The following is a 27862-nucleotide window of genomic DNA, read 5'->3' as shown; positions in this document are numbered from 1 at the left end:
GGAGCAACACAGCTGTGTGAACATCAACATGAGGAGGTGCAGCTTCACAATGATGCTGAAGTATAATTTAAACTCATTGTATTAAATGTTCTGCTGCGATACACAAACTTTAATCATATACGAATACTTTTATATTTAAAAGCAAATTTAATAAATAATTCTATTGAATGTGTTTGTTCAAGGTGAAATGATAAATAACAAGTTTTAATAAGATTTTATGATTAAAATATATTTATGAGTTAACTGTGTTTGGTCATAAACCAGGTTCTGGATCAGTTTTACCTGAGCACTGTCAGGATCTAAAGTACAATTTGTTTCCTTTGGGTCTGTTTGATTTGCAGAAACGGGTTTTAATGGATAATTTCCTTTTTATAAATACAACAATTAAAATCAAGGTTTTTCTTTTTCATGGTCAAAAGAGATGAGATAAATTTAAAGTGTTTTTATTCTGTCTCCTCTTTAGGTGCAGCAGGTCTGTTCTCAGCATCACCTGTCTCTCTCTGTTTCCTGGTGATTTTATTTTCTGAATCAAATGACCAGAAGATTCTGTCTGTCATCTCAAGGCTGTTTAATCTGTAATATTTTGTATTTTATTATATGTTGTTTCAGGTAAAGTAACTGCAGCTGTCACATGAATGTGGTGCAGTGAGCTGGGCGCCCCCTCCTGGTGACATGCTGTCATTTCACATGTGGCAGGAGAGTTGACATGGAGACTGCAGTGAAGCAGTTTACATCAGGTGGAACCACATGTGGATCTTTGTACTGAGACGAATGATGTTGACACCTGGAGCAGATGTTGATCCTCTGCTTCTGTTTTAAAATGTTTTTCAAAAAGGAGAAAAGAGCAGAGTAACTGGATCTGAGGGTTTAACCTGATCCTCTCAAAACTCCCTTTACAGCTCAGACTAACTTTTATTTTGACAGGACACTTTTCAAAATAAACTGAGAGCTATCACACTGTTTGTGTGTCACCGTGCACATGTAAACAAACCCTGATAGTTTTAGTCAGTTCATGTCATTTACACAACATCACACTGAAACAACGTCTCCACGTGTTGTGTGTTGACCTGTGTGTTCTTCATGGTTTCTGCCATCTTTAAAGGGGTAAAAAGGATAAGAGCATCTGATTGGCTGTTATTACAGCTCAGTCCCGCCCCACATACTGATGTCAGAAATATAGTGATTACAAAAAAGAAAGGTATTTCCAGGTGTTGCCTGTGGCTCCTCCTGCTGGAGGCAGCACTACACTACAACTACACTGTAAGTACACTATAACTACATTAACACTTTCACTACACAAACTACACTGTCACTATCCTACCTGAGCTACATTAACACTGTCACAGTGTGGATTTCCATCACTGTGCGTCGCCCTGTGTCTCAGCCTCTCCAGCAGTGAGTGAATGTTTAACTAGGTGTCTGCAGGAAGGAGTGAGTGTCTCACCTGCTGACGGGCTCTTTATGGTCTGTTTGCTGTGAACCTTGTCCGTCCATCCGTCCAGCGTCTCAGTCTGAGCAGGACAACTCCCTCAGGACTCCATGAACTCGTCCACAGGTAGGCCCCTTGACTTCCTGTTTCACACTTAACATGATTTGACTATTCAAATATAAACTCCCATGCGGCTCAGTGTTGACAGACGTCACCTGTGGAAATGTCTTCTCGGCTGTGGAGGTAGGTGACTGTTAGCCTGGTGCTGCTCTGTATTCTGGGGACGGTCTTAGGGCAGGTGTTCGGTCTGTTGTACAGGTGCTTCTTTACCTGTCACAGGGTAAACAGTCCATTTGAAGAGCTGTTGTTGTGTGTCTGTTTGAAGTCCACATCCTTAGGAACTGTAACAATGACAAGAATCAGAGACCTGAAGGCTGAGGTCAGGGTTCAACGCAGGAGCAGCCTGTGGAGGCTGGACTCTGTTTCGTCTGCAGCCCCTGCAGGATGTGGTCCGGTCTTGGCTGGTGTTCAGGTCACTAATAACCATTAATATAGTCATTTATTAATGAACTGCAGTCATTTATTAATAAGCTGCTCACTGCAGCTGGTGAAAACTAACTGAGTCTAAAATCATCATGTTGACACTGACTGAGGCATCATCTTACCTTCTTGTCTCCTCTTAACGCTGCCCGATTGGCCAGCTGTCCAGTAAGAGTCTCACTGATTGGTCACTGTAGGTGTTTCTGTGTTGTCAGCCACTGAGAGACATCTTCAGTCCTCAGAGCTGTCACTATTGGCTGCTGAGTCAGAGTGTTATTGATCATTAATTATTATTGATTGATTGAGGGTGATTTGAGCTCAAAGTAGATCATCATCCCAGAGCTTGGCCTCAGTCTGAGGACAGATGTTGTTGTCTGTGCAGATAGAGATACACACACATACATACACACATTCACACACATACACGCACACACTGTGTCACGTGCAAACAGGAAGTAGCAGTGTGATTATCTGAACCATGAAGAACACTGTCGAACATTGACTGAGACGTTTTCAATGAATCACTGAGTGAGAGGAGGCTCCTGTGAAAACAACAGTTACAGGTGTGATGTTACAGGTGTGATGTGTAGCTTCTGATTGGTCCGAGTCACCAGGTTTTCTCTTCTGTCTGTCCAAACAGTGAATGTGACTGATAGTGACATCAGCTGGTGTTGACGTTGTTTTAAAACATCAGTCAGACTGTAGTTTCAGTGTGTGTGTCTGTGTCAGTGCTGCAGTACAGTCACATCATAGCAGCCAGAGAACAACGACACAATAAGGAGGTTTGTTGAGGAGGAGTCTGGACTGATGATGATGATGAGGAGGAGGAGGAGGAGGAAGGGAATCAGCTGGTTCCACTGAGAGAATCTGATTTATGTTTTAAACAAGTCAAACTCTTCATCATCATCATCAACACATTTGACTTGCCCCCCCCCGGTCTCAGTGGGACCAGTGAACCCAGGTTTTGTCAGATTGTTGTGTTTGTTGTAAATGAGCGACTTCACACCTCCTCTCACCACCCACTCAGAGGAGGTGTGGTCAGGTTAAAGCACTTCTGTTATGATAATGTATAATCACACATTCTGATAAACTGTGACTCACCTGAGTCCCTGTTGTGAAGGAAGGTTTACCTGTCTCTCTGTGTCACTGTCACTCCCACAGGATTTCAGGAAGACATGGAGTTTCCACGGTAAGTCCAGCTTCAGTCTTATTCCTAACAAACACAGTCTGCTGCTTTATGACCATTTGCACCTGTTCTCCACACCTTAGAGCCAAAACCGTGGGGGCTTCCGGGCCCGAGCACCCACATGTTGGGGCGTAAAGTGGGGTCCAAATTAACATTGATTTGATAACAGACTCCAGGTGATTGTAGAGACGAAGCTGCTGTGGTTGTGTCACTGTCAGGCCCCACCCTCTAAGTGTTACCACCAATCACAGAGCTTCCCCTCTGATTGATCCAATCAAGCACTTACCACATTCCACAGAACACTGGTTCTGTTCAAATGACAGAAAAATATATAAAAACCTATCTGTTGCAGAAAAGTGTCTCTGATCTGAGCTGTAGTAAAACTAGTTCTACTAAAACTAGGTCCATTGGAACTGTCGGGTGTTGTGTTCATTCCTCTGCAGTGACGACACCTTTAATCACACTGAGGCAGATAAAAGTTGACCTGGAGCTCAGATGTGCAGGACGTCTTATCTGTGCTGATAACTTCAGTTACTTTCTGCAGCCTTGACCATCTAAGACACTGAGACGTGTTTGTCTCTGCAGCAGAAACAGTGTTTATGATGCTCAGTGTCTTAAAATGACGTCTGTCTTTATCTGCACATGGTACAGTTACAGTCAGGAGGTGTTCACTGCTCTGTTGAATGTGACCTTTGTGTTCCTTATTATTTATCCTCAAGGTCGTCAGAACCAGTGGAGTCAGTGTATCAGGAGATTCAGTTTGTAATGAGTCAAACTCGTCTGTTTTCATCAATAAGAAACCTTGAGACACTGGTCCAGCCCCTGGAGGAGGCCCCAGTAAACTGAACCACATTAATGTAGAGCCAGTACTTCTCACTGGTTTGGTCTTTAAAGAGTCACAGACATTAATATTCCGGTTTCTTGTGATCATTTTCTTCCACTGTCACTGGCTCTGTCCGTTTCCTCCTCACTCCAGTTTCACCTTCAACCCAAAGGAGGGGATCGATAATCCAGCTCTGGTCATCACTGATGATCCTGGTGACGTTCCATACTCGTGCCTTTACATAAACAACTTGTCACAGCTTCTCTCTCAAAATCAGTTCCCCCAGTGCTGATGGTCTGACCCTGTGTGCAGAGCCAGATCAGACTGTGGTGCCCAGACTGTGCCAGCTCAAGCGTCTGGAGGGACAGAGCTTCGGCTTCTACCTGCGGATGGAACAGAGCAGCCAGAGTTTAGAGATTGGAGACATAGAGCCGTGGAGTCCTGCAGAGCACAGCGGCCTCCGAGATGGAGACCGAGTCCTGGAGGTCAATGAGGACTACGTGGGCCACATGGACTTCTACAGGGTCAGTGTCCACAGTTAGGGGCTGTAAGAACCTGCTGGACCTGCTGCTGTGAAACCTGTTGATCCTACAGGATCACTTGTAGTGACAGTGGTGACCCCCGACCTTTCACCTGAAGGTCAGCTAGTTGTTCCTCACAGTGACATCATCAAGTCCTGTTCATGTTACAGTTTGGTTTTACTGTTTCTCTTCTCTGAATTATTCCAGTCTCTACTTTGATACTAACACAGTAGTTCAGGTCCTGTCAGACTTATAGTTATTACAAGATTCTGACTTGAAAACAAGTTGTTTGTTTTATAATCCTCATACAACACACTGCGGTCATACAAGTGTGATCACATGATCACTGTGAACGTCTCTCCAACCTGAGAGGTGATTAGTGTAGATGTTGGATTTATAGAAACGTGTCATTATTTGAACATGCTCCGTTATTTAAATCTAACAAAGATTCAACATATCTGCCCAGATGTGAAACCCTGACAGTCTCAATATCTGATCGATCAATAATCAAACTATTTCTATTCTCCTCTGTCTGTGATCTGACTGAGTCTGAGGTGGACTGGTGTGAGCAGCTGATTCATGGTTGTCATGGTGACCAGCAGGATGTGATCACTCCACCAACCAGCTGCAGTTTACATCCATGTCTGTGGTTATTACTATGCAGTCACAGTAACTTTGACCTTTGACCTCTGACCAGCAGACAACCCAAAAATGTACTGCTGTCCTGTTCTCTGAATGAGAACCTCATCTGGTTTGAGATATAAATATATTGATATTAAAGGAACAGTGTTTCCGCACGTAGGCTGGCACCTATCCAGATGGGCCCCACCCCAGCCCAGTGTCAGCTGGGATTGGCTCCAGTGAGGATATGGTGTATAGGTAATGGGTGGATGGATGTTTCATCACAGGTGTCAGTCAAGGTGCGTTCACTGAACCATCTGTGTCTCTGTGTGTTTACCTGCCAGGTGGTGAGGAAGATCCAGTCATGTGGTTTACACTTGTTCCTCCTGGTGCTGAGGAGAGCAGAGTATGAACAGGTTTGTATGAGGATGAACAGGACACTGTCACTGCTGATTATTGATCTGTATTGATTCCTACTGACATGGAAACACATCACCAGACTTTGACTTCTCATTCGTTGAACCTGTTAGACTGAACTTGATTGACAGTTTCACTGGAACATAAAGTCTGTCTGTGATTTAAAGGAAGTCAGGTTATTCTTCACTCTCTGATTCAGTCCTCCTGCTGATGTCTCTCCTCCAGGCAGTATCTACAGGTGTGGACCTGAAGACACTGGCCCAGGTCTCCAAAGGGGACCGCTGGTCCAGACCCCGACTGTGTCACATCAGCAGAGACTCAGAGAGTGGCCTGGGGATGACCATCATCTCAGTGGAGGGTAAGGGTCCACTGCTGTCACTGTTTGACACCAGGTTCACCACTGATGCAGCTGTGTTCAGACTGAAGCTGGATTTATTCATCACTCTGTGATGTTTAACAGTCAGTGAACCTTTAATATCTGCTGAACCAGATCTTCAGTAGCTGCTGATCAGACCTGCTCCAGGTTCAGGAAGAGGTCTGGACCAGTCTGCTTCTAGAGCTGCTCCAGCTCAGACACATACTCAGGAGGTCTGATGAGAGCAGCTCAGAATCTGAGATCTTTGTTGTGGTGCCTGGTTCACTGATGATGATGATGATGTCAGCAGTGTGGGCGTATCCACAGGTCAGAAGGGTCAGTACATGGTGAGCACAGTGCCTGATGGTCCAGCAGAGAGAGCTGGAGTCTGCAGTGGAGACAGACTGATCTGGATCAACGGGGTCCTGGTGTCAGCGATCACACACTCCAACCTCAGCAAAACTGTGAGTCTCACCTCAGCCATCGGTTCTGTCAGCCTGAAGGTGTGAGTGACACTGTGTGTGGTCCTCAGGTGAAGAGGGGCGGGGACTCGGTGACCGTGCTGGTCGCTGACGGTGACAGTGAGGCTTCCTACATCAGGAGGAAGATGCCCATCCTACCTGTGTTGGCGGAGTGCTGCGGCCTCCCCCACACGGCCAAGACTATGCACCTGGCTAAAGGACGAGACGGTTATGGCTTCCTGCTGAGACAAGAGAGGCTTGCAGGCTCTCGACGGATAGGTGAGACCTGTGGACATGTGACACACACAAACCATTAAACAGGACGTCACCAGCAGACAACAGGTCATCAGCTGTGGCCTCAAGTTGTCTACACTCAGACCATGTTGGACCTTTTGTTTCAGTAATAATCAGCTGATCTCATGTGAACTCCTCCCTCTTCTAGTTCATGTCCTGAGGGAGGTGGATGTGGGAAGTCCAGCTGAGGGGGCAGGGATGGAGGACGGAGACCTGCTGCTGGCTGTCAACGGAGAACCTGTGGAGTCCATGGAGCATGAGGACATTGTCCGGAAGATCAGACACAGTGGTGACACAGTTGTCCTCACTTCGATATCCATACCAGGAAGAGACTTCTACAGAGAGGTGAGTGGAGTCGGATCAGTATGGTGGACTCAGATCAGGTCTCAGGCCGGTCTTTAACTGCTCTCTGTTGTTCTCCTGCAGTTGGACATTTCTCCCTTGTTGTTTCATCACATCTGGAGCCTGCAGGACCACCAGCAGGAGACCGTCTCCCCCTGCATCAAGAACCAGAGCAAGACCCCTCTGACATGTCCACCAGTGTCTGTGAAGGTCCGAGGGGAGACGGGCTCAGATCACTCAGCACCTTTAACCACACAGGTAAGATCCAGATTTATAAAGCTGAACATAGAGCCACCTCTGTCCTACAGACAGGACCTGATCCAGACCTGCTGCTCCACTGATACATCAGCACCAACATTACACACAACATACATGTTGTGTTTGGATTTTCGAGGCCTCACAGTGTTTGGAGACTGACGGTGGTCTCTGTGGAACCTGAAGGAACCTGCAGCTTCATGACGTCAGTCAGCTTACTCTGACTTGTACTACATATTAATAAGAGCAGCAAGATGTTCCCACCTCCAGCAGGTGATGTCACAGGGTCAGCTGTTAGAACAGAGGATGATGGACAGAGAATGAGGGAGACAACAGGCATCAGATGATGATGATGATGATGAATGTTGTAGTTATATGTTTTATTTGAGTTAATTTAATTTTTAAACCGTCTGGCAGAGACTCACTCTCGGGTCCCAGAACAAGGTCTTGTAGGAGCCACAGAACCAGAATTCATATAATATATTCGGATAAATATTCAGATCTACTCATTAATATTATAAATGTGTGCAGATGTTTGTATGAACAACATGAAAGAGATGAACAAGTGAATGGATGTAAAGCTCTGCAGACACACATGAGAGTGAACACAGAGTTCACACCAGTCACAACACAATTATACTTTTATTGTGTTGTTTTGTTTTATTGTGTTTTATTGTGTTGTGTTTTCAGCTGACAGACATAACTGGTGATGCTTTCTTGTGATGGGATGAACCACAGTCATCAGCACAGGAGGAGGATGAAGAGGATGAGGAGGAAGAGGAGGACAAGGAACTCAGATTTAGCAGAGCAGACTGTGTAACTGTCCCCTGAGACCAGGACCTGGATGGTCGAAAGTCTTTAGTGGACTCTGGTCTGATCCAGTCTCCAAATCTTTAATGAGATTTTCATTTTCTGTCAATTCAAACAAACAAAATCCTCTGATAGACTGAATGAGACCAACTGTGCAATATCACTCAAATATTCAAATGTTAAGCTCCTACACACACACACACACACATATATATATACATGTATGTATGTATATAGCAAGTTTTAAATGATTAAATTCTTATTATTGTTGTTGCACTTTCTATGATAATGGTGCCAAATAATATAAATGTGTAAACATAGATAGTTGATACTTAACTGACAATAAAGTTAGATTTGAATCTTTATTCAAACAGCTGTGACCTTTATCATCATCATCATCATGTTGGAGTTTGAATGTAGATAAAAGTGGCATCAGTCTGTGATGAGTCATACAGGTGCGTTGCTGATGTGACACCCACTGGTCGGGTGACAACAGCTGTTGTCTCCTGGAGAGGAAGTAAAGTTCTGGATCAGGTGTGATGAAGGTCTGTGAGGTCTTCTTCAGTGAGAGAAAGAAGGACGTACAACAAGGTTCTTTAAATGTCACATTTAATGTTTTCATCACTGTTTCCAGGTGGAACCTTCAGTGTCAGCTGATTCAAGTCATTACCTCTGATCTACAGCTGGACTGTCTCATAGATACATGTGTTGTGTATATACTGCGACGTTTATTCAAATTACATCAAATATACAAACAGGTTCAGGACAAAGATCCAAAGAGTCCAGTAGTTGTTGAGTTGTTAGTCTCTCACACAAAGTTTGTCAGTTGTTACTCTACAATTTTCCAAAAGATGCATCATTTGATTCAAGTACTTCATTCCAACACAAAGTGAAACTAATAGGAAACAAGTATATCTACACAAAGAGTTGAAGGGGGAGGGAGGGGTGGGGTGGGGGGGGCACGGCGTGGACCACTGAGGGCTGTGTTCATTCCTGAGAAGATTCCCATTCAGTCTCCTACTGACACTGTTCTGTTATCTCTGTGTTCAGAGGATGATGATGATGATGATGATGATGATGATGATGATGATGATGATGATGACGACGAATAACACACTGTGTCTCTGAGGTTCACACAAATCTGACGTCTGCTGACAACATGTTACAAACACACACACACAAGAGTGTAACCAACTCGCAACATGACATTAAAACCTGATGAACACATCAGTGTCTCGCTCTCAGGGGCTTCAGGGGCCACAGGGGCCACATCCTTCAGAGGCTCATCTGAGACTGATTCTGTCACAGCAGCGACACTCGACTCCTTCAGATGTGTCCTCCTGACAACATATCCCAAGAGTCATTGCAGGCTGTACATGAAAGTGAACAACACTGGAGTGTGTCTGTTGTGTTTAACCCCCTAACTGCCAAACTCAGCTCTGTGAAAACATGGGAATGAGAGGATGAATCCAGTAGGTTCTGGTCCTGACTGAGACCACTTCAGGCCTGGTCCTCAGGTGGATCAGAATCACTAACTGAACTCTGATCTGATCAATACTGGTTCTGATTGATTAAAGGTGCACGCGTGCACGCACGCACGCACGCACGCACACCTCATTGAGAACTTGATGAGTATTATTTTACAGATGAATAGTTTGAACTGAGTCGTTGACATTGAACACAGCCACAGTGGTGGGGGCAGTGACCCCCCTACCCCTCCCCCCTCCCCTTCATCAGGTCCTGTTCTATCAAAGAGTGAATTGACTAACAGTCAGGAGACCCTTGGCTATTGGTCGAACTTTAATACAAATGTCTGATGATTTACACTTGGTTGCTGCAGGAGAGGTCTGCAGGTGTGGGGGTGGAGGGTGGAGGGTGGGGGGTATAGTATGTTTTTATCATTTCAGTATAAAAGCTTGAATGGACATTCAAGTGTTTTCAATTCATCCCCACATCAGAGCAGAAACGTGTGGAGGTAAACGAAGCCAAGAGGTAGAGACCAACACGGTGAATCCTCATTTCCATGTTCACACAGTGTCGCTGTGATGAAACCAGTAACAATAAGAAAGAACGGCTTCTCCTCAGCTGTATCTACAACATACAGGTAACATGTATCTGTTGTCTTCTACACATCCTAGCTGCAGGGTAAAAACCAAGAAAATATATACATTTGTTTGCAAGTTTTAAAAATAAAATAACTTCACAGCCTTAGAAATGTGCAGGCTAATACAATTTCTATACAGTGGTGTTTATTAGGTCGGTGTGTAGATCTGCTTCTATTTCACATATGTACATCATCATACTCTGAGGTGAGAGGAGGCTGCATGCTATAGGACACCACAACAGGAATAGAAAACAAGTCTAAAAATATATTAAATAATTTACTTTTTCTGAGACAGTGTAGATGTGTGAGGAGGGACAGGGGGCGCCGGAGACCACGCCATCTTCTGCATGTGCTCATATGCTACTGTTCTGTTCTGTTGTGAGCTGCTGGAATTAACCCATGAAGAAGAGTCAGTCTGGAGGATGAATGAACACAACTGACAGACTGACATTTACTTCATAACCTGACGCCACACACACTCTTCTTCTGCGCTTCTATTACAGTTCCTCACAGTCTAGCTCTCAGTTTCAGTGTGGGCCACCTCCCTTCAGTCCGACAACATCTGGAGGACACACAGCTGTGGTCTGTTAAAACCAGTTTCAATGGTCCAGAGTCAGATTCAAACAGACCTCTGTCAGTATTCACAAAGAGGCGTGTCCTCACCCAACAGCCAACAGAATCACCTCCAGTTACCGCCATTGAAATCTGGAGACAGGTGACCTCAACCATGGTTTCAAATATTCAACCCGCCCCCCGGACACCATGACAGATGTGGCTGTAACATGGTGATGCGTGATACAACCTGAGGTGTCAAACTAGTGATAACAGGAAGAATAGCCGACACCGCCAAAGTAAGAGCCAGACTGTGACAAACAGAAGAACAGAGGTTCTGTTTGAGCTCTGCTGACAGAGAGCATCATAGGAAAACACTGACAGAGAGCATGATGGGAGAACGCTGACATGTTTCAATCAGATTGTTTCATGAATCTTTTGGGAACATTTCTCTGCTCATTGTGTGCGACATCAGCAGACACACAAACATACAACAGTCCTTCATCACAACAGACAGGAAACCAGCACTGAGCAGAGTATCAGTGGGGGAGGGGGGCTGTCCAATCAGCTGGAGGCCCGTTGTGTTGTGTTGTTGTCGTCAGGAAGTCATTCCTGGTGTTTTCAGAGATACACAACCTTCTCCTCAGTGACTGACTCACACAGATTCATTACACTGGAGCCTCATGTATAAACACTTAAGACTGTGTTTAAATTTAGTTTAATTCTACTCATTAGTTAAATTCAGCTTTGTTATATTTGAGTGGAGCCGTGTTATAAACAACTGTACCTGTGAACAGGTGAGAGACGATGAGCAGGTGAGTTCTACAGCTGGTTTGGGCCTCTTCACATTCACATCATGGATTTAATATAATCGACCGTTCGCTGCTGCTTCTGTTTAAAGGTGGTATGTGCTATGCTACATGGCTGATTAGCATGTTAGCATTAACAGCTGTTCACCAGTCTAAAACAAATAGCACTCAGCACAATGACATCACTGCCAAAACATCTCAATTGCCCCCTGGTAGCTGGCTGCAGTATAGGCCATAAACCCCGCCCCCTCCATGTTAGTGGGGGCGGGGCATCAGGAATGTTTCTGTGGTTTTAGATCATTCTTATCACACTAATGTTTGTTCAAATGTTTCAGATCAGTTTGGTTATAATTAGTTATTGGATGCTATAAAACATCATGATTGACAGCTGTGACTCACTCGTGATTGGGTCAAGCGGGTGTACAGGCGGGACCTCAATGCCGTGGTTCCACCCCCTGTCCGGATGTTCTGGCTTCATTTTTGTACAGTGGGAGGAAGTGGAGATGTTGTCCATCTTTATTAACAGTCGTGAACATCTGTTTCCAGAGGTGGAAACTTGACTCTAGTCCTCTCATGGTGGACTGACGGCAGACTGGAAGCTACAGCGACTCACTACTGCCTCTTGAGGTACAAAGTGGTACTACAACACGGCGCTATCTGGTTAGCATGCTAGCTTCAGTAGATGTCTCAGGAAAACGATACATAGACGTGTTTGACTTGAGGTCAAATCTATTTCTTCTCATTCTGTTGATAACTTCAGTAAAATATTTACATTTAGCACCTTTAAAGCTGAATTTATCTGTTTTTGGCCTCGGGGGGACAGAATAAGTGTAAAGGGAGCTGACACATTTACTCCTGTGGGTCGTCAGATGACACTGAACTTTTACAAGGAGGCCCATCGTGTTGGCTGATGAAGATGACGATGTAGAAACTGCAGATAATCTGAATGCTTCTGCTTCATTTATACATGAGGCTCCTCAACTTTGGCAAATGAGCTGTAACATCAATAAAACCGGGGGTGGGTGGGGCACAGGATGACGTGTCTGTAACAACTCATTTTAATAAGTTAAATGTTTTTATAAAAACATGGGAACTTTCAGCTGTCAACACAATTACAATCGATTGTCTGAATAAGTGAATGACCCAGGCGGGGGAAATAAAGCAGAGCAGTCTAATTTAATTTGATGGGAGATGAATCTGTTTGTGATTAGAGACATTTTAAAATAGACATCTTCTTATTTGTATTAATATATATATGAAAACATTACAGAACTGTTAATCTAATCTACCTGGAAGTGAGCAGGTGGGTTTTGTCAGACATTTGGTCTACAGAGCTTTGTCTCATTCATTTGCAGTAAACCCTCTCACACACCATGAAGCAGTCTCTTGAGACCTGTGAGTCCTCTCCAGTGAAACGCTACGCAGACGACAGAAGACGCTGAGACGCACTCTTGTTCCCAGATTAGCAGCTCATCGGTCGGGACAGATGACGACACAGCAGCAGCAGCAGCTATTCCCACACCAGTGGAGACGGAGGCATCTCAGAGGGCTGAGCCACGGTGGAGCTGTTCAACAGGTGAACTAACATTAGACGCTGGTTACCTGGCTCAACGTGCATCAGATGATCATTCTTCAACTTAATAAGTTACCTGAACGAGCTTTAAGGTTTAAAGCTCCTTGATTACAGAGAGCATTAAAAACAGATGTTAGCCTCGCTTAGCACAGAACCTAGCTCCATCCACAAGTAAAACAATACACCAGGAGTCAGACAGTTTCTCCTGATTCATTAACGTCAGTCAGAACATAATTAAAATTTAATAAATTAAAAGTTGTTTCTGTTCCTGTTTCTCTGTGGTCACAGTCACATATTATAGTCTGACTGATTCACTCAACTGTTTTCATATCACACACACAACATCTGATAATTCAGAGCTCTGTCATCCAAGCAGCAGAACCTTTGGAACTTCCTGTCAGAACCTCAAAGTCTCATTCTTTTATTTTGGAGGCTAATCCCTGAAGAGGAAGTGATTCTGCGTCTAACTGTTGCTGCCATGATGGATCCACAGCAGCAGACACTGATGAGACTGTGTCTGTCATTCACTCTCAACATGGATAAAAGAGTAATAATCATCTGTTTGGACATTATAACTAAATGTGGGACTGTCAGTCTGAAACTGTAAGTAAAATATAAGATTATTAGAAAATAACCTGGCAGACCAGATATTACTGCTGGTGGGCCAGTTCTGGCCCACGGGCCGCCAGTTGCCAACCACTGCAATACAACTTCCTGCAAACCTGAAGCTGTCTGATGAACATGTTTCATGTGCACACAGGTACAGTCTCCTCCTGCTGTGTTATTACCTGATAAAGCTTTTGAAAGCAGCTGACTGAGGGTTGATGCAGAGCGGCACTCGACTCCCCTTCTGCTGCTCCAGGATGAACTGATGGATGATCTCTGAGGAAACACAGCAGACGGGTCAGCAACTGATTCTTCTTCACTTACTAAACTCACAACCATCAGATTCTCTCATTCATATGGAGCTACAGTCGTTGTATGACTGAATCTAAAAGCTTTTTAAATCCGGCTGCAGGACTGTGTCATACAGGGAGAAGTGACCATGAACCACTGACTTCAGCTGAGCTCAGTGTTACTGAACTCTCTGAGTAAGTCTCATGGTTTTCTTCTGCACTGGGAGCAGCAGTTCCTCATCTCTGACCTCCAGTTAACGAACCTGCTGAAACCCTGTTTTCAGGACTCATGGTCCCTGCTGCTGGTTCCCTGTCATCTGATCAGCTGTTAGCAGAGGTAAAAAACAACAACAACGAAGACAGCGACACAGCACAATAAAGCAATGATTCACAGACAGTAGGTCATCCAATCAGCTCCTGACTGATCCTGGTTCTGATTCTGGTACTGAATCTGGTTCTGACCAGAGACCTATTTGAAGAAGATTTATTCTCATGACAGTTGTGAGTCTGTCTCACTTGTTGAACTTGTTTTTCTCGTCTCTCATGACTCCTCCAGAACCGTCGTTAGCCAACTAACATCTCTCCAGGTGTTTTACACAGACAGGTGACAACCTGAGAAACCAGGAGAGAAGGATCCACTGATCTCAGTCCAGGTGAATTATGGGAGATTTTAGACTAAGCACTACATGAGGGGGCGGGAGACTGAAGCTGCTCTCATCAACAACACCTGAGACCAGAGTCTGAGACCAGGTCAAGGTCTCAGACTCCGACCAGGTCTAAGCCTCTGACTGTTCCTAATCATCCTTCTTCAGACTGTGGCTCCTGTAAATCTGTGTTCACCTACAAATATCATGAGCTGTTTAATCCTCCTGTGATTTCCATCATCTTATCTTAAAGGACACTGATGCATCTTCTCAGCATGAGAGATCCACAGGGCTCCTTCAAGTTCACAGGTCGGAGGTCAAACAGCACCAGACTGACTCTAAAGACAACATGTTCTCTGTCCCAGCACTTGATCCTGTTCGAGTCATTTCTGCTCCAGGGACCATGTTTGAACTGTTGGTGTGAAACCTGTGACACTGACTTTAAAATGTTCCACAGACTCACTGAGCAGGTTGTGAATCAAACTGTTGTTATGACAAAATCAGTCAGCAGCAGGTGAACGTACCTTTCACCTGCCTCACAGAGCTCAGGTTCTTCTCAAAGCCGTCATCAAACTTCAGGTTAGTGACTGGCTCAAAGTCACTAGTGTAAACACGTCCAGATGAGGTGGTGTAGCAGCATTTACACATGCAGGTGTGGTAGCGCAGTCGACCCTCGTCCAGGTACGGGTGGGCCAGGGCATCCTTCGCTGAAATCCTCTTTGACTGGAGACCACAGAAAGGTTAGATCAGTAACTGTACGTTCATCACAGAGACCGGGTCAGAGAAGAACTGAGCCATTCACAGGTGGTGATTATTAAATTTACCTGGACAGGTGTCACTGACCCTGTATGAATGAACTGAGGATTCAGCAGCTGTGACTTTATCATGTGTCATCGTCAGGTTGACTGATGATGTGTCAAAAAGCTGCTGCTGGAGGGAAACAGTCAAACCTCCACAGGTCACCTTCTGCAGGTGCTCAGTGAGTCGTCCTGTGTTTAACCTTTGTCTTTAGCCCTTGTGTGTCCTTAGGGACTTTTATACCTTTGATTTTTTTGATCATTTTGGACTGGTTTAGGTTTGTATTTTTTGTATTTATGTGTCTATATTACACCGTATACACAAAATATTACAAACGTTTTGGGCTTTTTGTGCCTTTATGATAGATCAGTGGAGACTGACAGGAAAGGGGGTAGAGAGGGGAATGACATGCAGGAAAGAGTCAGACCGATAGGGAGTCGAACCAGCTAAAAGCGTCTTGCGCTCACACATGGTACGCGCCCTAACTACTCGACTACCGGGCTGCCTCATGATGATGATTGAATATTTTGTAGTTATGATCAAAACTGACTGAATTACTTGAGTGAAAGTGGAAAATAATATTAATATAATATTTTTATTGCAGTTTTTTGACACAGACGATCTCACGATTAAATGATCTGGACTCAGCTTCAGGTGTCGTCTCATCACAGGAAGTAGTTTTATGTTCCTGTCAGTACAAACTCTGGTCCAATCAAATCCAGCTGTGAATCAGCTGAGACCACACCCTGCTGTCATGACACCGTGTCGTACAACCCATCTGTGAACGCTGTCACATGACTCACCGGGTCAAACACCAGCATCCTGCAGAGGAGGTGCACAGCTTCATGTGTTGCTTGGCTGGACAGTGTGTAGAGAACAGGAAGTGATGGCTGCAGACAAAACAAACAACACAACATCAACCATGTCCCTGCCTCCTTCAGCCCCACACCTGTATCACCCACACCTGTGACCTGACTGTCTCTTTAAAAATGAGCAGCAGAGTGAGACGTAGATGTTCATCAGCTGCACAAAGGTCAGAATAAACACACTCCTCACATTTGTTTGTTTGTATGTTGTCATGGAAACACACTGGGGTTGGGGCCTGAAACAGTGTTGGGGGCCTGATTTGAACTCACTGAGGATTGATTAAGACTGCTGCCGGGGGTGGGGGCCGGACTGAAGCAGGAGAGAGAACCAGACACAAACACTCAGCACCCAGGTAACACAGAGGTAACGCCCAGGTAGCACTGAGGTAACATCCAGGTAAATCCTACAGTCTGTTTCTCTGTTTGTGTATTTTATTTGTCTAAATTCACATTCAAATGCATGTAACTGTACCTGAGTTAGCCACAATGCTAACATCATCATCATCATCTTCATCATATCAAAGTGAAACAGCAACATCATCATCACACCTGCTACCTGTTTGTGAGGTCCTCTGAGGATGTGTGCACGAGCACCTTCACACGCCGTCCTCATCGCCTCCATGGAGGGAGTCCCCAACAGGTCAGTGATTAAATCCAGCTGTGCAAACACACACACACAATAAACTCAACACATCCTGCAGATATTTCACAATAAAAGCCTACCTGGGGCAGGAGGGACTGATGTCAAACATCTGTACAGGAAGTGTTGAGTTCCTCGATGCTACATTAAGATTCAAAGTAAGATGAGTGAATGATTCATGATGTCACCTGCTGGATGGGACTCTGGGCCTGGAAGAGGATGCGTCTCCCCAGCAGCTCGGCGAAGATGCAGCCCACAGACCAGATGTCAATGGAGTTGGAGTAGTGGCGGCTCCCCATGAGGATCTCTGGAGCTCGGTAGTACTGTGTCACGACTTCCTGAGTCATGTGACGTGACTCGTCTGACTCCTCCACCCGGGCCAGGCCAAAGTCACAGATCTGAGGACAGTGATTCAGATGTTACTAGAGACCAGCTCAGCTCAGTGTTTGTGTGTCAGGCTGAACACAAAAAACCTCCAGTTTCACCGTGTCCACAAAACAACAAAGGACCTCAAAATAAAAGGGAAATACCATCAGCTGAGCCCAGTCAGCTAAGCCTAACCCTCAGAGCTGCAGTTACACAGGTGTGTTGTGATGTGGCAGTGTCACGAAGTTGTTCTCACATTGCTGGACCTGGAAGATTGTGACTCTGCAGCCAGAGGCTGTTCACACACCTTGAGCACACAGTTGCTGTTGACCAGGAGGTTTCCAGGTTTGATGTCTCGGTGCAGGATGCCGGCAGAATGAAGGTATTTAAGTCCTGATGAAGACGAAGGTGGAGGAGGAAGAGACGACAGATTAGACCAGTTTAACTGGTGTCTGCTCATGTATCTGGAGTCAGACACTAATGTACAGATAATTTATATTTGAGCTGTCCATGGTTCTGATCCAGGTTTATTTACTTCACAATAACAACAAACTTAGTCACCTGCACCATAAAACAAACAACTTTGCCTTTGAGTGATTGTTGTTAAGCTCCCATCAACAAAACTCTACACTTCCTGCACAGACATTTCACATTAAAAGCCTTGCAGTGGTTCAAAGACATCATTCCTTGTGTTTTCTTTAATATGAAACATCTACAGGTGAGCAGGAGGACACGTCTGATCTACAGGTGAGCAGGTGTCTGTTGTTCTGAGCTGCTTCGCTCTGGGAGCAGCGACTCACTGACATTAACCTGTCGAGACGATATTTACTCCCTGCTGCTGAAGTGAGTGTTTGATGGACTGTACCTGGATAAGGATAAGGAGGAGGAGGAGGAGGAGGAGGAGCAGAAGAAGAAGAAGAAGAAGAAGAAGAAGAAGAAGACTGAAATGTACCTCGAAGAATCTGATACAGAAAAACTTTGGCGTGGTCTGAGCTCAGCGGCTGCGGTGACACAATGATCTTATGGAGGTCACTTTGCATCAGTTCAGTCACCACATATCTGAGCAGTGGAGAATGAAGGAAAACACAGAACACAGCATCTGCAGCTTCATCTTTATGTCTGCCTGCAGGTGAACTGGTGACTCTAAATTACCTGCAGGTTTGAATAGTTGTTTGACTGTCTGTGTTAGTTGTGATACACCTGTGTAGGTGAACCCCGCCCTTCCCTCAGTGCAGCTGATGGACATTAAATCAGTAGAAAGGAGCAGCTCAGCACTGAGCTGTGATCACACACCTTCAGTCACAGGTTGATGAGGTCATAGTATCAGCTGATCACTGCCCCCACAATGTCGCAGTGTTTGTCTTCATTCACAAACAGCAGCGACAGCAGGACTTTGCTGCTGCATCATTTCCCTTCGTCTTGTGTGGTTTGTAGATGTGGGTCTGGTCTCACAGTGAGATCTGAACTAATATGATGCTGATTTGTTATTGTAAACATTTATTTTCTTCTTGATGAGGCAACGTCTGTTTGAACCTGATGTGAACATGATGTTGGTGACACGGAGATCAGCATGAGACGTGGTCATGGATCCTTATGGTCCCAGTCCCAGACCTGAATTGGATTCTTGGTCAGCAGGTGACAGAGGACATCTGAGACCAGAATTGCTCTGAACCAGCTGCCACACATTATGGTTCATCCAAATATTAACAATTCTAGAAATGATACAGACTTTAAAACACATTCATGTCTCTTCAGAGGACACATGGACCTTCACCCTACCACAGGACCGGGTCATTTCTCTGTTGACAACCAGCTAGAGTTACCTGGATTTCTTCAACAGGTTTGAAAAACGAAGCTGGAGCTTCACAACAACAAGAAACAGATCAGCCTGAGAACAGGCGGATGGAAGGCCTCTGAATCCACAGCTGTAAACAGCAGCGATCCTGTGAAACCTCTGAGGACCAGCACAGGGTCACATAGGCCTGAACCCAAACACAGAGTCAACCAGTAACACAAAAGACTGTAAAACTCTAAACTCTGCTTCATCAAGCACAAACCAAGGATGAATTTAATAAAGACAAGTTAATCACATCTCATGATGGTTTGTTTGTTGACTGTCAGTCCATCAACTGAAGCGTTCACCTGCAGACTCATGATTTAACCTGGATCCCTGCACAATACTGAACTGTACACAAGGCTGCTTCACCCTCTATGACTAATGAAGCCAGCACAAGAAACATAATTAGAAGACAATATTTCAAGGGGCCCTCGTGACCAGAGAGTCCTGAATCAGCAGGAAGCCTCAGCTGTGAAGTGGAAAAATGAACTGCAGGGAAACATATTCTGATTATCATCCTCTGTGGCAACTGTTCACAGCTTTCAGCAGGAAGGAAAGACTGCAGACAAACTGAGAGCTGCAAAGAGACAAACCACAAAGAGACAAACTACAGAGACAAACCGCAAAGAGACTTTTTCCTCCACTGTCACAGATGTCTTGTGATGATCAGGAAGGAGGAGAAACCTGAAGACTCATCACACTGAACCTCTTCATGTCACAAATTAAAGTTGTGATAATAATTAACTCTGTGACACCACTGTACAACAGGATGGTTCCTGTGTCCCAACAATTCAACAGAGTGAGATCTCTTCTTTCTAGTTGATCACATCACATCAGTTTCTATCAGATCAATAATTTAAGCTGATTGACCTCAGATTTAAATCAGGATCTTCAGATACAGATACAGGTCAATGTGAGGACCATTTGAGGCAGGACCTTCATTTTTACCAGAGAAGAAGAAACTTTTTAAAAAGTGATGATTTTGCAGCTATGAGGAGAATCTTTATGATTCCGGGGGGGGGGGGGGGGCTCCTCTCAGTGGAGATAATAATATAATGATAACATAACATCCTCAGGAAGTGTGTGTGTGTTTTACACTGTCTGTCCACAGGTTTAAAGAAACATCAGTGCAAGTGAAGGATACATCTCCTCAAAGTAGTCGATGTGTGGAGGCTGCAGGATGTCCAGAGCAGAGAGAACCTGAGGAGACAGGTGAAGCTGAGTCAGTGTTTTCATCAGACAGGGCTGGAGACTCACAGCGTCCCGTCGTCCCACAGACAGAAGATGAGTTCAGGACGAGCTGAACTGAGCGACTACAACACAGCATCTCTTCCTGCTGTTACTATAGTTACTGTCAGTGCTGGTCAGGTCCATCCACCCCCCCAGGCACAGCTTGCTGTGATGTGTTGCTCTGGTTAACCAGGACTCTTCCAGGAGGACTCATCAAACCAGACTCAAATTTAAATTATGTTTTTTTTATTGGACACTGAAACCAGCTGCTTGTTAACGTAACAGGTGTCGACGCAGACCTCACTGTGGTCTTTGGTCAACATAGCTCGTTCCTGGACTGTAGAACTTGCAGGTTTACCCACAGGTCAGGTCACTGGTTGACAGTGGGGGGGGGGTCACAGGTGGTGACTAATGTCACATTCTCTAAGACGTGAGCAGAGCTGTGGTTCAGGAACACAGCTACCTACAGAAAGTACTGGGTACAAGGTGGGTCATCAGGAGACACAGGAAGAGTCTAACCAGGCAAAGTCACATGATCTTTGAACTTCTTGAGTGGACCTGACCTCCTCAGACCAGTTGCAGGGGGTGCATGTGTGTATTGGAGTGCACTTACATTTTCATGTTTGAAGAAACACAGCATCTTCAGCTCCCTGAACACCCTCTTACACGACACGAGGTTCTGGAAGACATTGGGCATCTTTTTGAGGGCGACTCTCTTCCCATCTCTGGGGTCGGTCACTGACCTGGAGACGACAACAGAGACAACATGTGACACTCAGTGGTTGATCATATGATTCTTCAACAGTTACTGAAGGAGTCAAACACTCCCCAAAAGACAGGTTCTAATCATCATAAAGTGGAGTCATTAGTGAAGATTATCCTGCTGAACAAAACCTATCAGGATCAGAAACTGTTGATTATTTTCTCTAATCATAGATAGACAGAAACTTAATTTATCCCCAAGGGGAAATATCCAGCAGCTCATTATAGAAACAAACATTCCTCCTGTTATAACCACAAAAAAGACTAATGAATAGAGTAATTATATAACGATTAACCATCCAAAACATAATAGAGAAATCCTATTTGCTGTTTGTGGAGAGAACCAGGTGATAATGACTTCAGGGTTGGTCCCCAGGTTTAATATATCCTGTGTACAAGCTCAATGGTAGAGCCAGGTGTTACTGTGACAGAGATGATGATAATGATCCTTCAGCGTGTTTGTAGTCGAGCGCCTTTCTCAGTGATTAGTCAGAACATTCAGGTGCAGGAGGCGGAGGTCAGCGCCTCGTGAGGAAGACATCAGGTGTAAAGAGCATTTCACCTGGATACACTACAGCCCCGTGAGCACAACCTTCAGTGAACCTTTTCAAATAGGATCAGAGAAGGAGACAGATGGCGGCGGACTAAGACCCAGGTTTCAACAATGCTCTGCTCCAAACGCACCAATCAGCTTTAGTCTGAACCTGAGGAACCTGAAGTGAGAACTACAGACCGTGGAACAAGACAGGTAAAGACAGGTAAAAGTAAACTCTCAGTCTGGACTGGATTTAACTGAAAGGTCCATGTTTTAACTTCTACAGCTACAGCTGTGAGAGTGTGTGTGTGTATGAGTTTCTCCTTCAGACTGTGAAAATTGTGTTTACACAAGAAACACAGGGTCGGAGTGTGAACAGCAGCAGGTCTCTCTGGAGGTCAGAGCTGCTGCTCAAGGTCAGGAGATGATTCTGGTTCAGATAAGTTTGATTTTAAGTCTAAAGTATGAGCCAAGCTCCAAAATCAAAGGATCCTACATTTCCCATAATGCAACTTGGTAACATCTGTCAATAGATATATCTTTAAAACTCCACCTGCTCAGTTTCTAACAGACTTTCTGGTGTCAAACCAAACCAAACGAACTCCAGGGATGTCACCACAGCATGTTTCCCGCCTTCTACTACACATTATGTTCACATCACAGCTGACCAGGAACAGGAAGAGGCCTTGAGAGCCTCCTCTTCAGGACTGGGCGACTGAATCAGTGTAAAGAGGAGGTGAAGAACTGCTGGTCTTTATGTCATTATCATTTCAGTTCATTTTATTATTATTATTATTATTATTATTATTATTATTGTTGTTGCAATTAATTTGTGTATTTATTTTTCTTCTCCCTGGTAACAACTAAAAACTCAGCACTCTATATGCAGGTTGACCCCTCTGTTTCCGTGCGGGAGGGTGGGATATGACTGACATGTTTGTACCATGAAAAAACCCTGAACTTTAGGTGTTTGAACATCAGTGTCACCACAGTGAAAACCGACAGATCACTTAGTTTAGTTGGTTTAATGAGTGACTGATGCTGCAGATGTGTGAAGAACCCAAACTTCATGTTACTGAAACACACCAGCTTTACATGAAGTAAAGGGGACCAGCTGACAGCTGTGTGGACCCTGGTCCGGGCTGCTGTGAACTTACCAGACGACCCCAAACGCTCCGTAGCCGATGGGCCTGTCAGGCTCTATGTCCAGCTGCTGTTGTAGGTGGTGTGTGTGTGGCTGCTGGTGCTGCTGCTGCTGCTGCTGCTGCTGCTGCTGCTGGTGGTGGTGGTGGTGGTGGTGGTGGGCTTTGACAGCAGCGGCAGCGGCGGCTTGAACCTGGGCGGGAGCCGCGGCGGCCGCCGGCCCGGGTGCTTGACCGGGGGCAGGGGAGGGGAAGTAGGGCTGCTGCTGGCCGGGGTTGAGCATCACCGCCGCAGCGGCAGCCGTGGACGTGTGTTGCTGAACCGTGTGCACGGCGGCGGCGGAGCCCGGGTGCTGCAAGTGATGCTGTCCAGCGTGGTGGTGGTGGTGCATGTGGGGAGGCGGGAGGTGCTGCAGCTGGTGGTGGTGGTGCGGGTGATGGGCGGCCACTGCTGAGGAGCCACCGTTGTAAGCAGCCATCATTTTTGTAACATTTGTAGCCGCTGTGCCGCAAAGAGCCATCCGCTGCCGCTGCCGCTGCCGCTGCCGCTGCCGCGTCCGTCAGAACCCGCCTCTACAAGTGATGCTAACGGCTACAAGGCGGCAACACTGCGACTCATCAAACTTGGAGACAACATAGAAAACTGGTGTGAGGTCTGAATGATCCAGCAGCAGCTACTTCCAGTCTGTGGGCAGAGAGACCGCTGTGGCGAGCATCATAATGCCAGCGAGGACCTGACCCACTTGCTCTGAATTAATGTTCCGGCTCAGCATCAGGCTGCTGGGGCCCGGGGCTAATGACGGAGAGCATTTCCTGAGCATGTAGCTCCAGCGATGAGTCCGAGCCCTGCAGCGCCACCACCAACAATGACAACTCAAAAACACTCACCCCCTCAATAAATAAAAAGTCGGTGGCCCTAGATGTCCCTCATGGTCGAGGTGGGCCCCCTCCCTCCTGATAGCACGGTGCGATCTGAAGCCTGTCACATGGGGGGCAGCGGTGCATTCATCCTCTGAAAGAGTCCAGGTTCGCCTCACGCCCCGGTCCAGCGCCGTGTCTCTTCCCACAGCCGGGCTCGGCTCGGAAAGGAAATCTCATCTATTCCTCCGAAGTGAATCCTCCGTCAGACCTCCTCCGTCAACGGGGCTAATCTCCGGGCCGTAATCAACGCTGCTGATCCGGTGCAGAGGAGGTGTATCCCAGCCCAGGCCACAGTACAGCAGGCAGGCAGGCCCAGGCCTCGGCCGTCCACGCCACTCACATATTATTGCACCGATCCACCGAGCCGTGCGCCAGGAACCAGACCCCCATCACCGTGACAGAGACGAAGCCTCGGAGCGGGACTCGGGACTCGGAACCGGAGCAGGGAAATCCTCACACACGGCTGCCAAACAACTTATTTCCCCCATCGACAGCGCCGTGTTCGCCCGTGTGGCTGTCCTCCTGTCCACAGCGACGGACCCACGGAGGATAAATAACAATGCGGAACAAAGTTAAATCCTTTTAATGCGGGATCAGCTGCTGCTGCCAGGACCTGCCAGGAGCCTCAGAGACACAGCGGGGATGGACCTGACAGCTCGGACCTGAGAGGCGTCCGTGTGTCCGCGCCCCCGGCGATGAGCCCGGCCGTCAGCGCAACGACAGGAGCCGCCCGGTGGAGCCGCTAAGCGTCGGGCCAACGTCGCCCCGCGGCCGCCGACATGATCCAACTATCGGTCACAAGCAGCCGAGACGAGCAGCGGATCCAACATGGTGAACTAACCCGAGACAGTCGGCGGTCAGATTATGCGCGACGGACGACCAATCACCTGCCGCGCCGCAGTGACGTCACGGTAATCTCCCTGATTGACACCGCCAGCGGCCAGTGGCGTGTGAGGGCTGGGTGCCGCGGGCCCGCCTGCTGCTCCTGAACAGCCAATGACAGCCGGCGGTGCATCCGGCGAAAACAGACCGAAACCAACTGAGCAGTGAAATGACTGGAGCCAGAACAACACGAAAAACAGGTACAAAGGACCGGTCAGACCACAAGAGGGACCCGGGGATCCCGAGTCCGGATTTAGCAGTGTATCATATTACCGGGGAACTGCAGCCCACCTCGGGGGTGTAAAGTCCGGACCACGATGTGAGGGGGGTCCTCAGGGTCTCCTGTAAACCTGAGGCTTGTCTCTGCAGCTGGGACAGTTAATCACAGTTGTTGGTTATTATAAACTTTATTATAAAATTATAATCAGACTGTTTCTTCTGATCTCAAAAAGTCAAAGAAAGATGGCAGCTTTCCAGGTCTGTACCTGCCCAACAACTACAGCGTGATGAGAGAGGATTGTACAGACTTTCTGAAATATATCGTAAACACGTCATATTTGGTGACTACGACTGTAACCATCTAACTTGGTTAATAGTCACTTGGCCATGAACATTTGGAAACGTTCACTTTGTTTAACCCTGTTATTATTTCTATTGCCATTACTTAAGAATGAATTGAAATTTTAAAAATAAATAAAATAAATGTATTGTAAAGTTAAAAAGATTATCTGAATTGGTTGACCACATTCAACATAACAATGTTTGTCGGAAAACCCTGTGTCTGGCATCAAAACTGAATCGTGGAGGAAGTGACACTGTTAATTTTGATTACACAATTATACATAGATATACATAAATAATTAAGTGTGACACTTGATTATAGTGTTGCTTTAAAATGACATACAGTGTAAAAGATTTGAAACTTCAGTAATTGTTAGATTAGGAATTTGAACCTTGATTAAACCAGGTGTACAGCAGACTGAAGTTAAACCAAGGTTTGAGGTGTATTCAGTCTCTGTGCTCCCTTCCCTCTGTCCTAGTTTGTTTTCCTGTATGACTCCTCACTTGTGTACCAAATTTTTTGCTAGTGTAACAGAGTTTGTATCACATGTGATTCCATATGCTGTATTTGACACGATTTTCTGTTTATTTATTGATTTATTGGCTCAAAGGTGCCCTCTCCTGGAGGCAGTAGATACATGCCCCTGGTGGCTATGAGGCATTGCCAATTAGTGAGAGATGTGCCTGAGGTGAGTTGCTGAGTGCAGCACAGTGTGCAAATATTGTGTAAATATGTCCATATGTACAATGTATGAACATACATGTGCACAATGAATTGTAAGTATGTTCATGAGTGAGTCGCTGTACTTTTTAAGTGCTGAATATGTTCAAATAACAACATATCGCACTCTAAGTTAGCTAGTTAGCCTCTGTGCTAAAATAACTTGCTGTTCTTTTGTAGCGTGCTGTGTGAGAGCCACCTGTAATGAGCCAACTGACCAGTACATATTCTGTTCCTGTCCAGACAATAAACCGTGGCACACAAAGACAGCAAGTCTCCTGTTCCTCATTCTCCACACACACACAACACAGAGTCGAGGGGTTGCCTGAACCCGCCAGCTACAGTGAAGAGCAGCTGAGCACGGTTACACTAAGTAATGACTGATATTGCCTCTGTCTTGTGTGTCCAGACATTACACTTACAGGATAATGTCAGGTTGCTGCAGGGGTCTTCCAGCCTCTAGGCAGCTAGGCCCCAGCTGGACTGCCAATCAACTACCCCAGCCTATAGCCCAGACTCTGGAGATCCTCCACCTGCAGCCAGCTCCAATAACCACAGCCTCTTTGAGCCTCAAGTCAGTTTCCCAGTTGATTAGCCATGGGCCCACTGTCTTTAAGCCTGCCCCTACACTGGCCTCCTTCCAGTCTGATTCAGACCTTGATGACCCATCTCATCCAATGGACCTTGTCCATTCTTTGCTTGGCTCATTTTCAAATAGGTGTTTGAGCATCTCCATCTAGTTCTCTGCTGGTTTGAAGAGTGCATTGATGGGTGTATAGTTGTGGTCCTCCCCTCTTCCATCCATCCATCCATCCTCCATTTTCTACCACTTATCCGGGTCCAGGTCGCAGGGGTAGCAGCCTCAGCAGAGATGCCCAGACCTCCCTCTCCCCAGCCACCTCCACCAGCTCCACCAGCATCTCCTGAATGACTGAGCTTCTCACCCTATCTCTCTTAATTTCTGAAACTTAACAGTTTACCTGTAACAGATCTTGGTGGGGAGTCTTGGAGGTTGTGAGGCCAGAGCACAATGAGTTCTTTCAATTTGAAGGACAGGGTTGTTCCAGCGTTTTGTTTTTCAGCATCATCTATTTTGCTGTTTGCCTCATTGGTGTCATCCATTTCTTCGTGACTATGATCTCCATTATTATTTATTTTATTTATTTTTTTTTTTAAAGATTTTTTTTGGGGGCATTTTTTGCCTTTATTGACAGGACAGTAGAGAGTGACAGGAAAGGGGCAGAGAGAGAGAGGGAATGACACGCAGGAAAGAGTCGAACCGGTTGGGAGTCAAGCCGGCGCTCACCTGCTGAGAGCATCTGCTCATGTGGTATGCGCCCTAACCACTCCGCCATCGTGCCGCCATTGTTATTCCACTCTGCCATTCTTTTTCCTCTGTACATTTATCAGCATGTTACTATTCCTACAGATTTGTATGGTTCTAAAGCTAATTTGTTAAGCATGTTTAGGAGGTGTGTGCTATTACCTGTGGTGCAGATATCTGTAATAATCAATTTTATATAAATTGTTTTATGATTTTTTTTATGGTTGTCTGTGAGAAATGATGAAAACATGATGAAAACATGATGATATCTCAAAAAGTATAAAGTGAACAGCTTCCTCATACTTTGGTGCCTCACCTTATCATCTTACAAATATTACAAAATATTTTAGCTAATACCTTGGTAACCATGAGGTGTAGAAGAAAATCTCTGGTGTCTTTGGAGTCAGTGGATGATGCTGAATGGACTGATATAGGCCACGCCCATTTGTATAATAAAAATCTTCCAGCCATTTTAAATTTTTTGCTAGACATACTTTTGTGTACTTCTATGGTATCTCAATACAAGCTTCACCAAACTTGGTACACATCATGTTTATATGACCAGAACACAACTCATATATCAGATTTGAAGTATTTATGTATTGTTTTTCTATGATTGGCTGACAAACCTCTGTGGGTGTGGTC

The 27862-nt window shown here is 45.7% G+C and overlaps 2 protein-coding genes and 1 long non-coding RNA gene across 3 annotated transcripts; 1 reads left to right on the top strand and 2 right to left on the bottom strand.

Annotated features, from left to right (window-relative positions):
- Positions 1–691: 691 nt before the first annotated feature.
- Positions 692–2234, bottom strand: LOC139614543 (uncharacterized). Its single transcript, XR_011687073.1, has 3 exons — positions 2095–2234; positions 1445–1965; positions 692–810 (listed from the first exon to the last, which is right to left on the bottom strand). It is a non-coding gene; the product is annotated as an uncharacterized lncRNA (long non-coding RNA).
- Positions 1087–9000, top strand: LOC139614540 (Na(+)/H(+) exchange regulatory cofactor NHE-RF3-like). The gene is made up of 11 exons (XM_071471883.1): positions 1087–1555; positions 3131–3158; positions 4132–4193; positions 4291–4502; positions 5465–5536; positions 5763–5895; positions 6220–6356; positions 6425–6632; positions 6796–6992; positions 7074–7247; positions 7935–9000. The coding sequence occupies exons 1-11, from the start codon at positions 1540–1542 to the stop codon at positions 7965–7967; spliced, it is 1272 nt and encodes a 423-aa protein (XP_071327984.1). The 5' UTR covers positions 1087–1539; the 3' UTR covers positions 7968–9000.
- Positions 8647–26154, bottom strand: nlk2 (nemo-like kinase, type 2). Its single transcript, XM_071471881.1, has 11 exons — positions 22824–26154; positions 20983–21112; positions 20284–20339; positions 18255–18361; positions 17610–17695; positions 17125–17334; positions 16853–16954; positions 16234–16320; positions 15157–15355; positions 13881–13974; positions 8647–13084 (listed from the first exon to the last, which is right to left on the bottom strand). The coding sequence occupies exons 1-11, from the start codon at positions 23327–23329 to the stop codon at positions 13030–13032; spliced, it is 1632 nt and encodes a 543-aa protein (XP_071327982.1). The 5' UTR covers positions 23330–26154; the 3' UTR covers positions 8647–13029.
- Positions 26155–27862: the final 1708 nt, after the last annotated feature.

Source organism: Trachinotus anak, unplaced genomic scaffold, assembly GCF_046630095.1.
Source record: "Trachinotus anak isolate AG129_WGS33_773 ecotype Australia unplaced genomic scaffold, CSIRO_AGI_Tana_v1 ptg000034l, whole genome shotgun sequence".
In the NCBI taxonomy this organism is placed as follows: Eukaryota; Metazoa; Chordata; class Actinopteri; order Carangiformes; family Carangidae; genus Trachinotus; species Trachinotus anak.
Note: the sequence above shows the minus strand (reverse complement) of the source record. Positions and strands in the feature narration are given on the sequence as shown.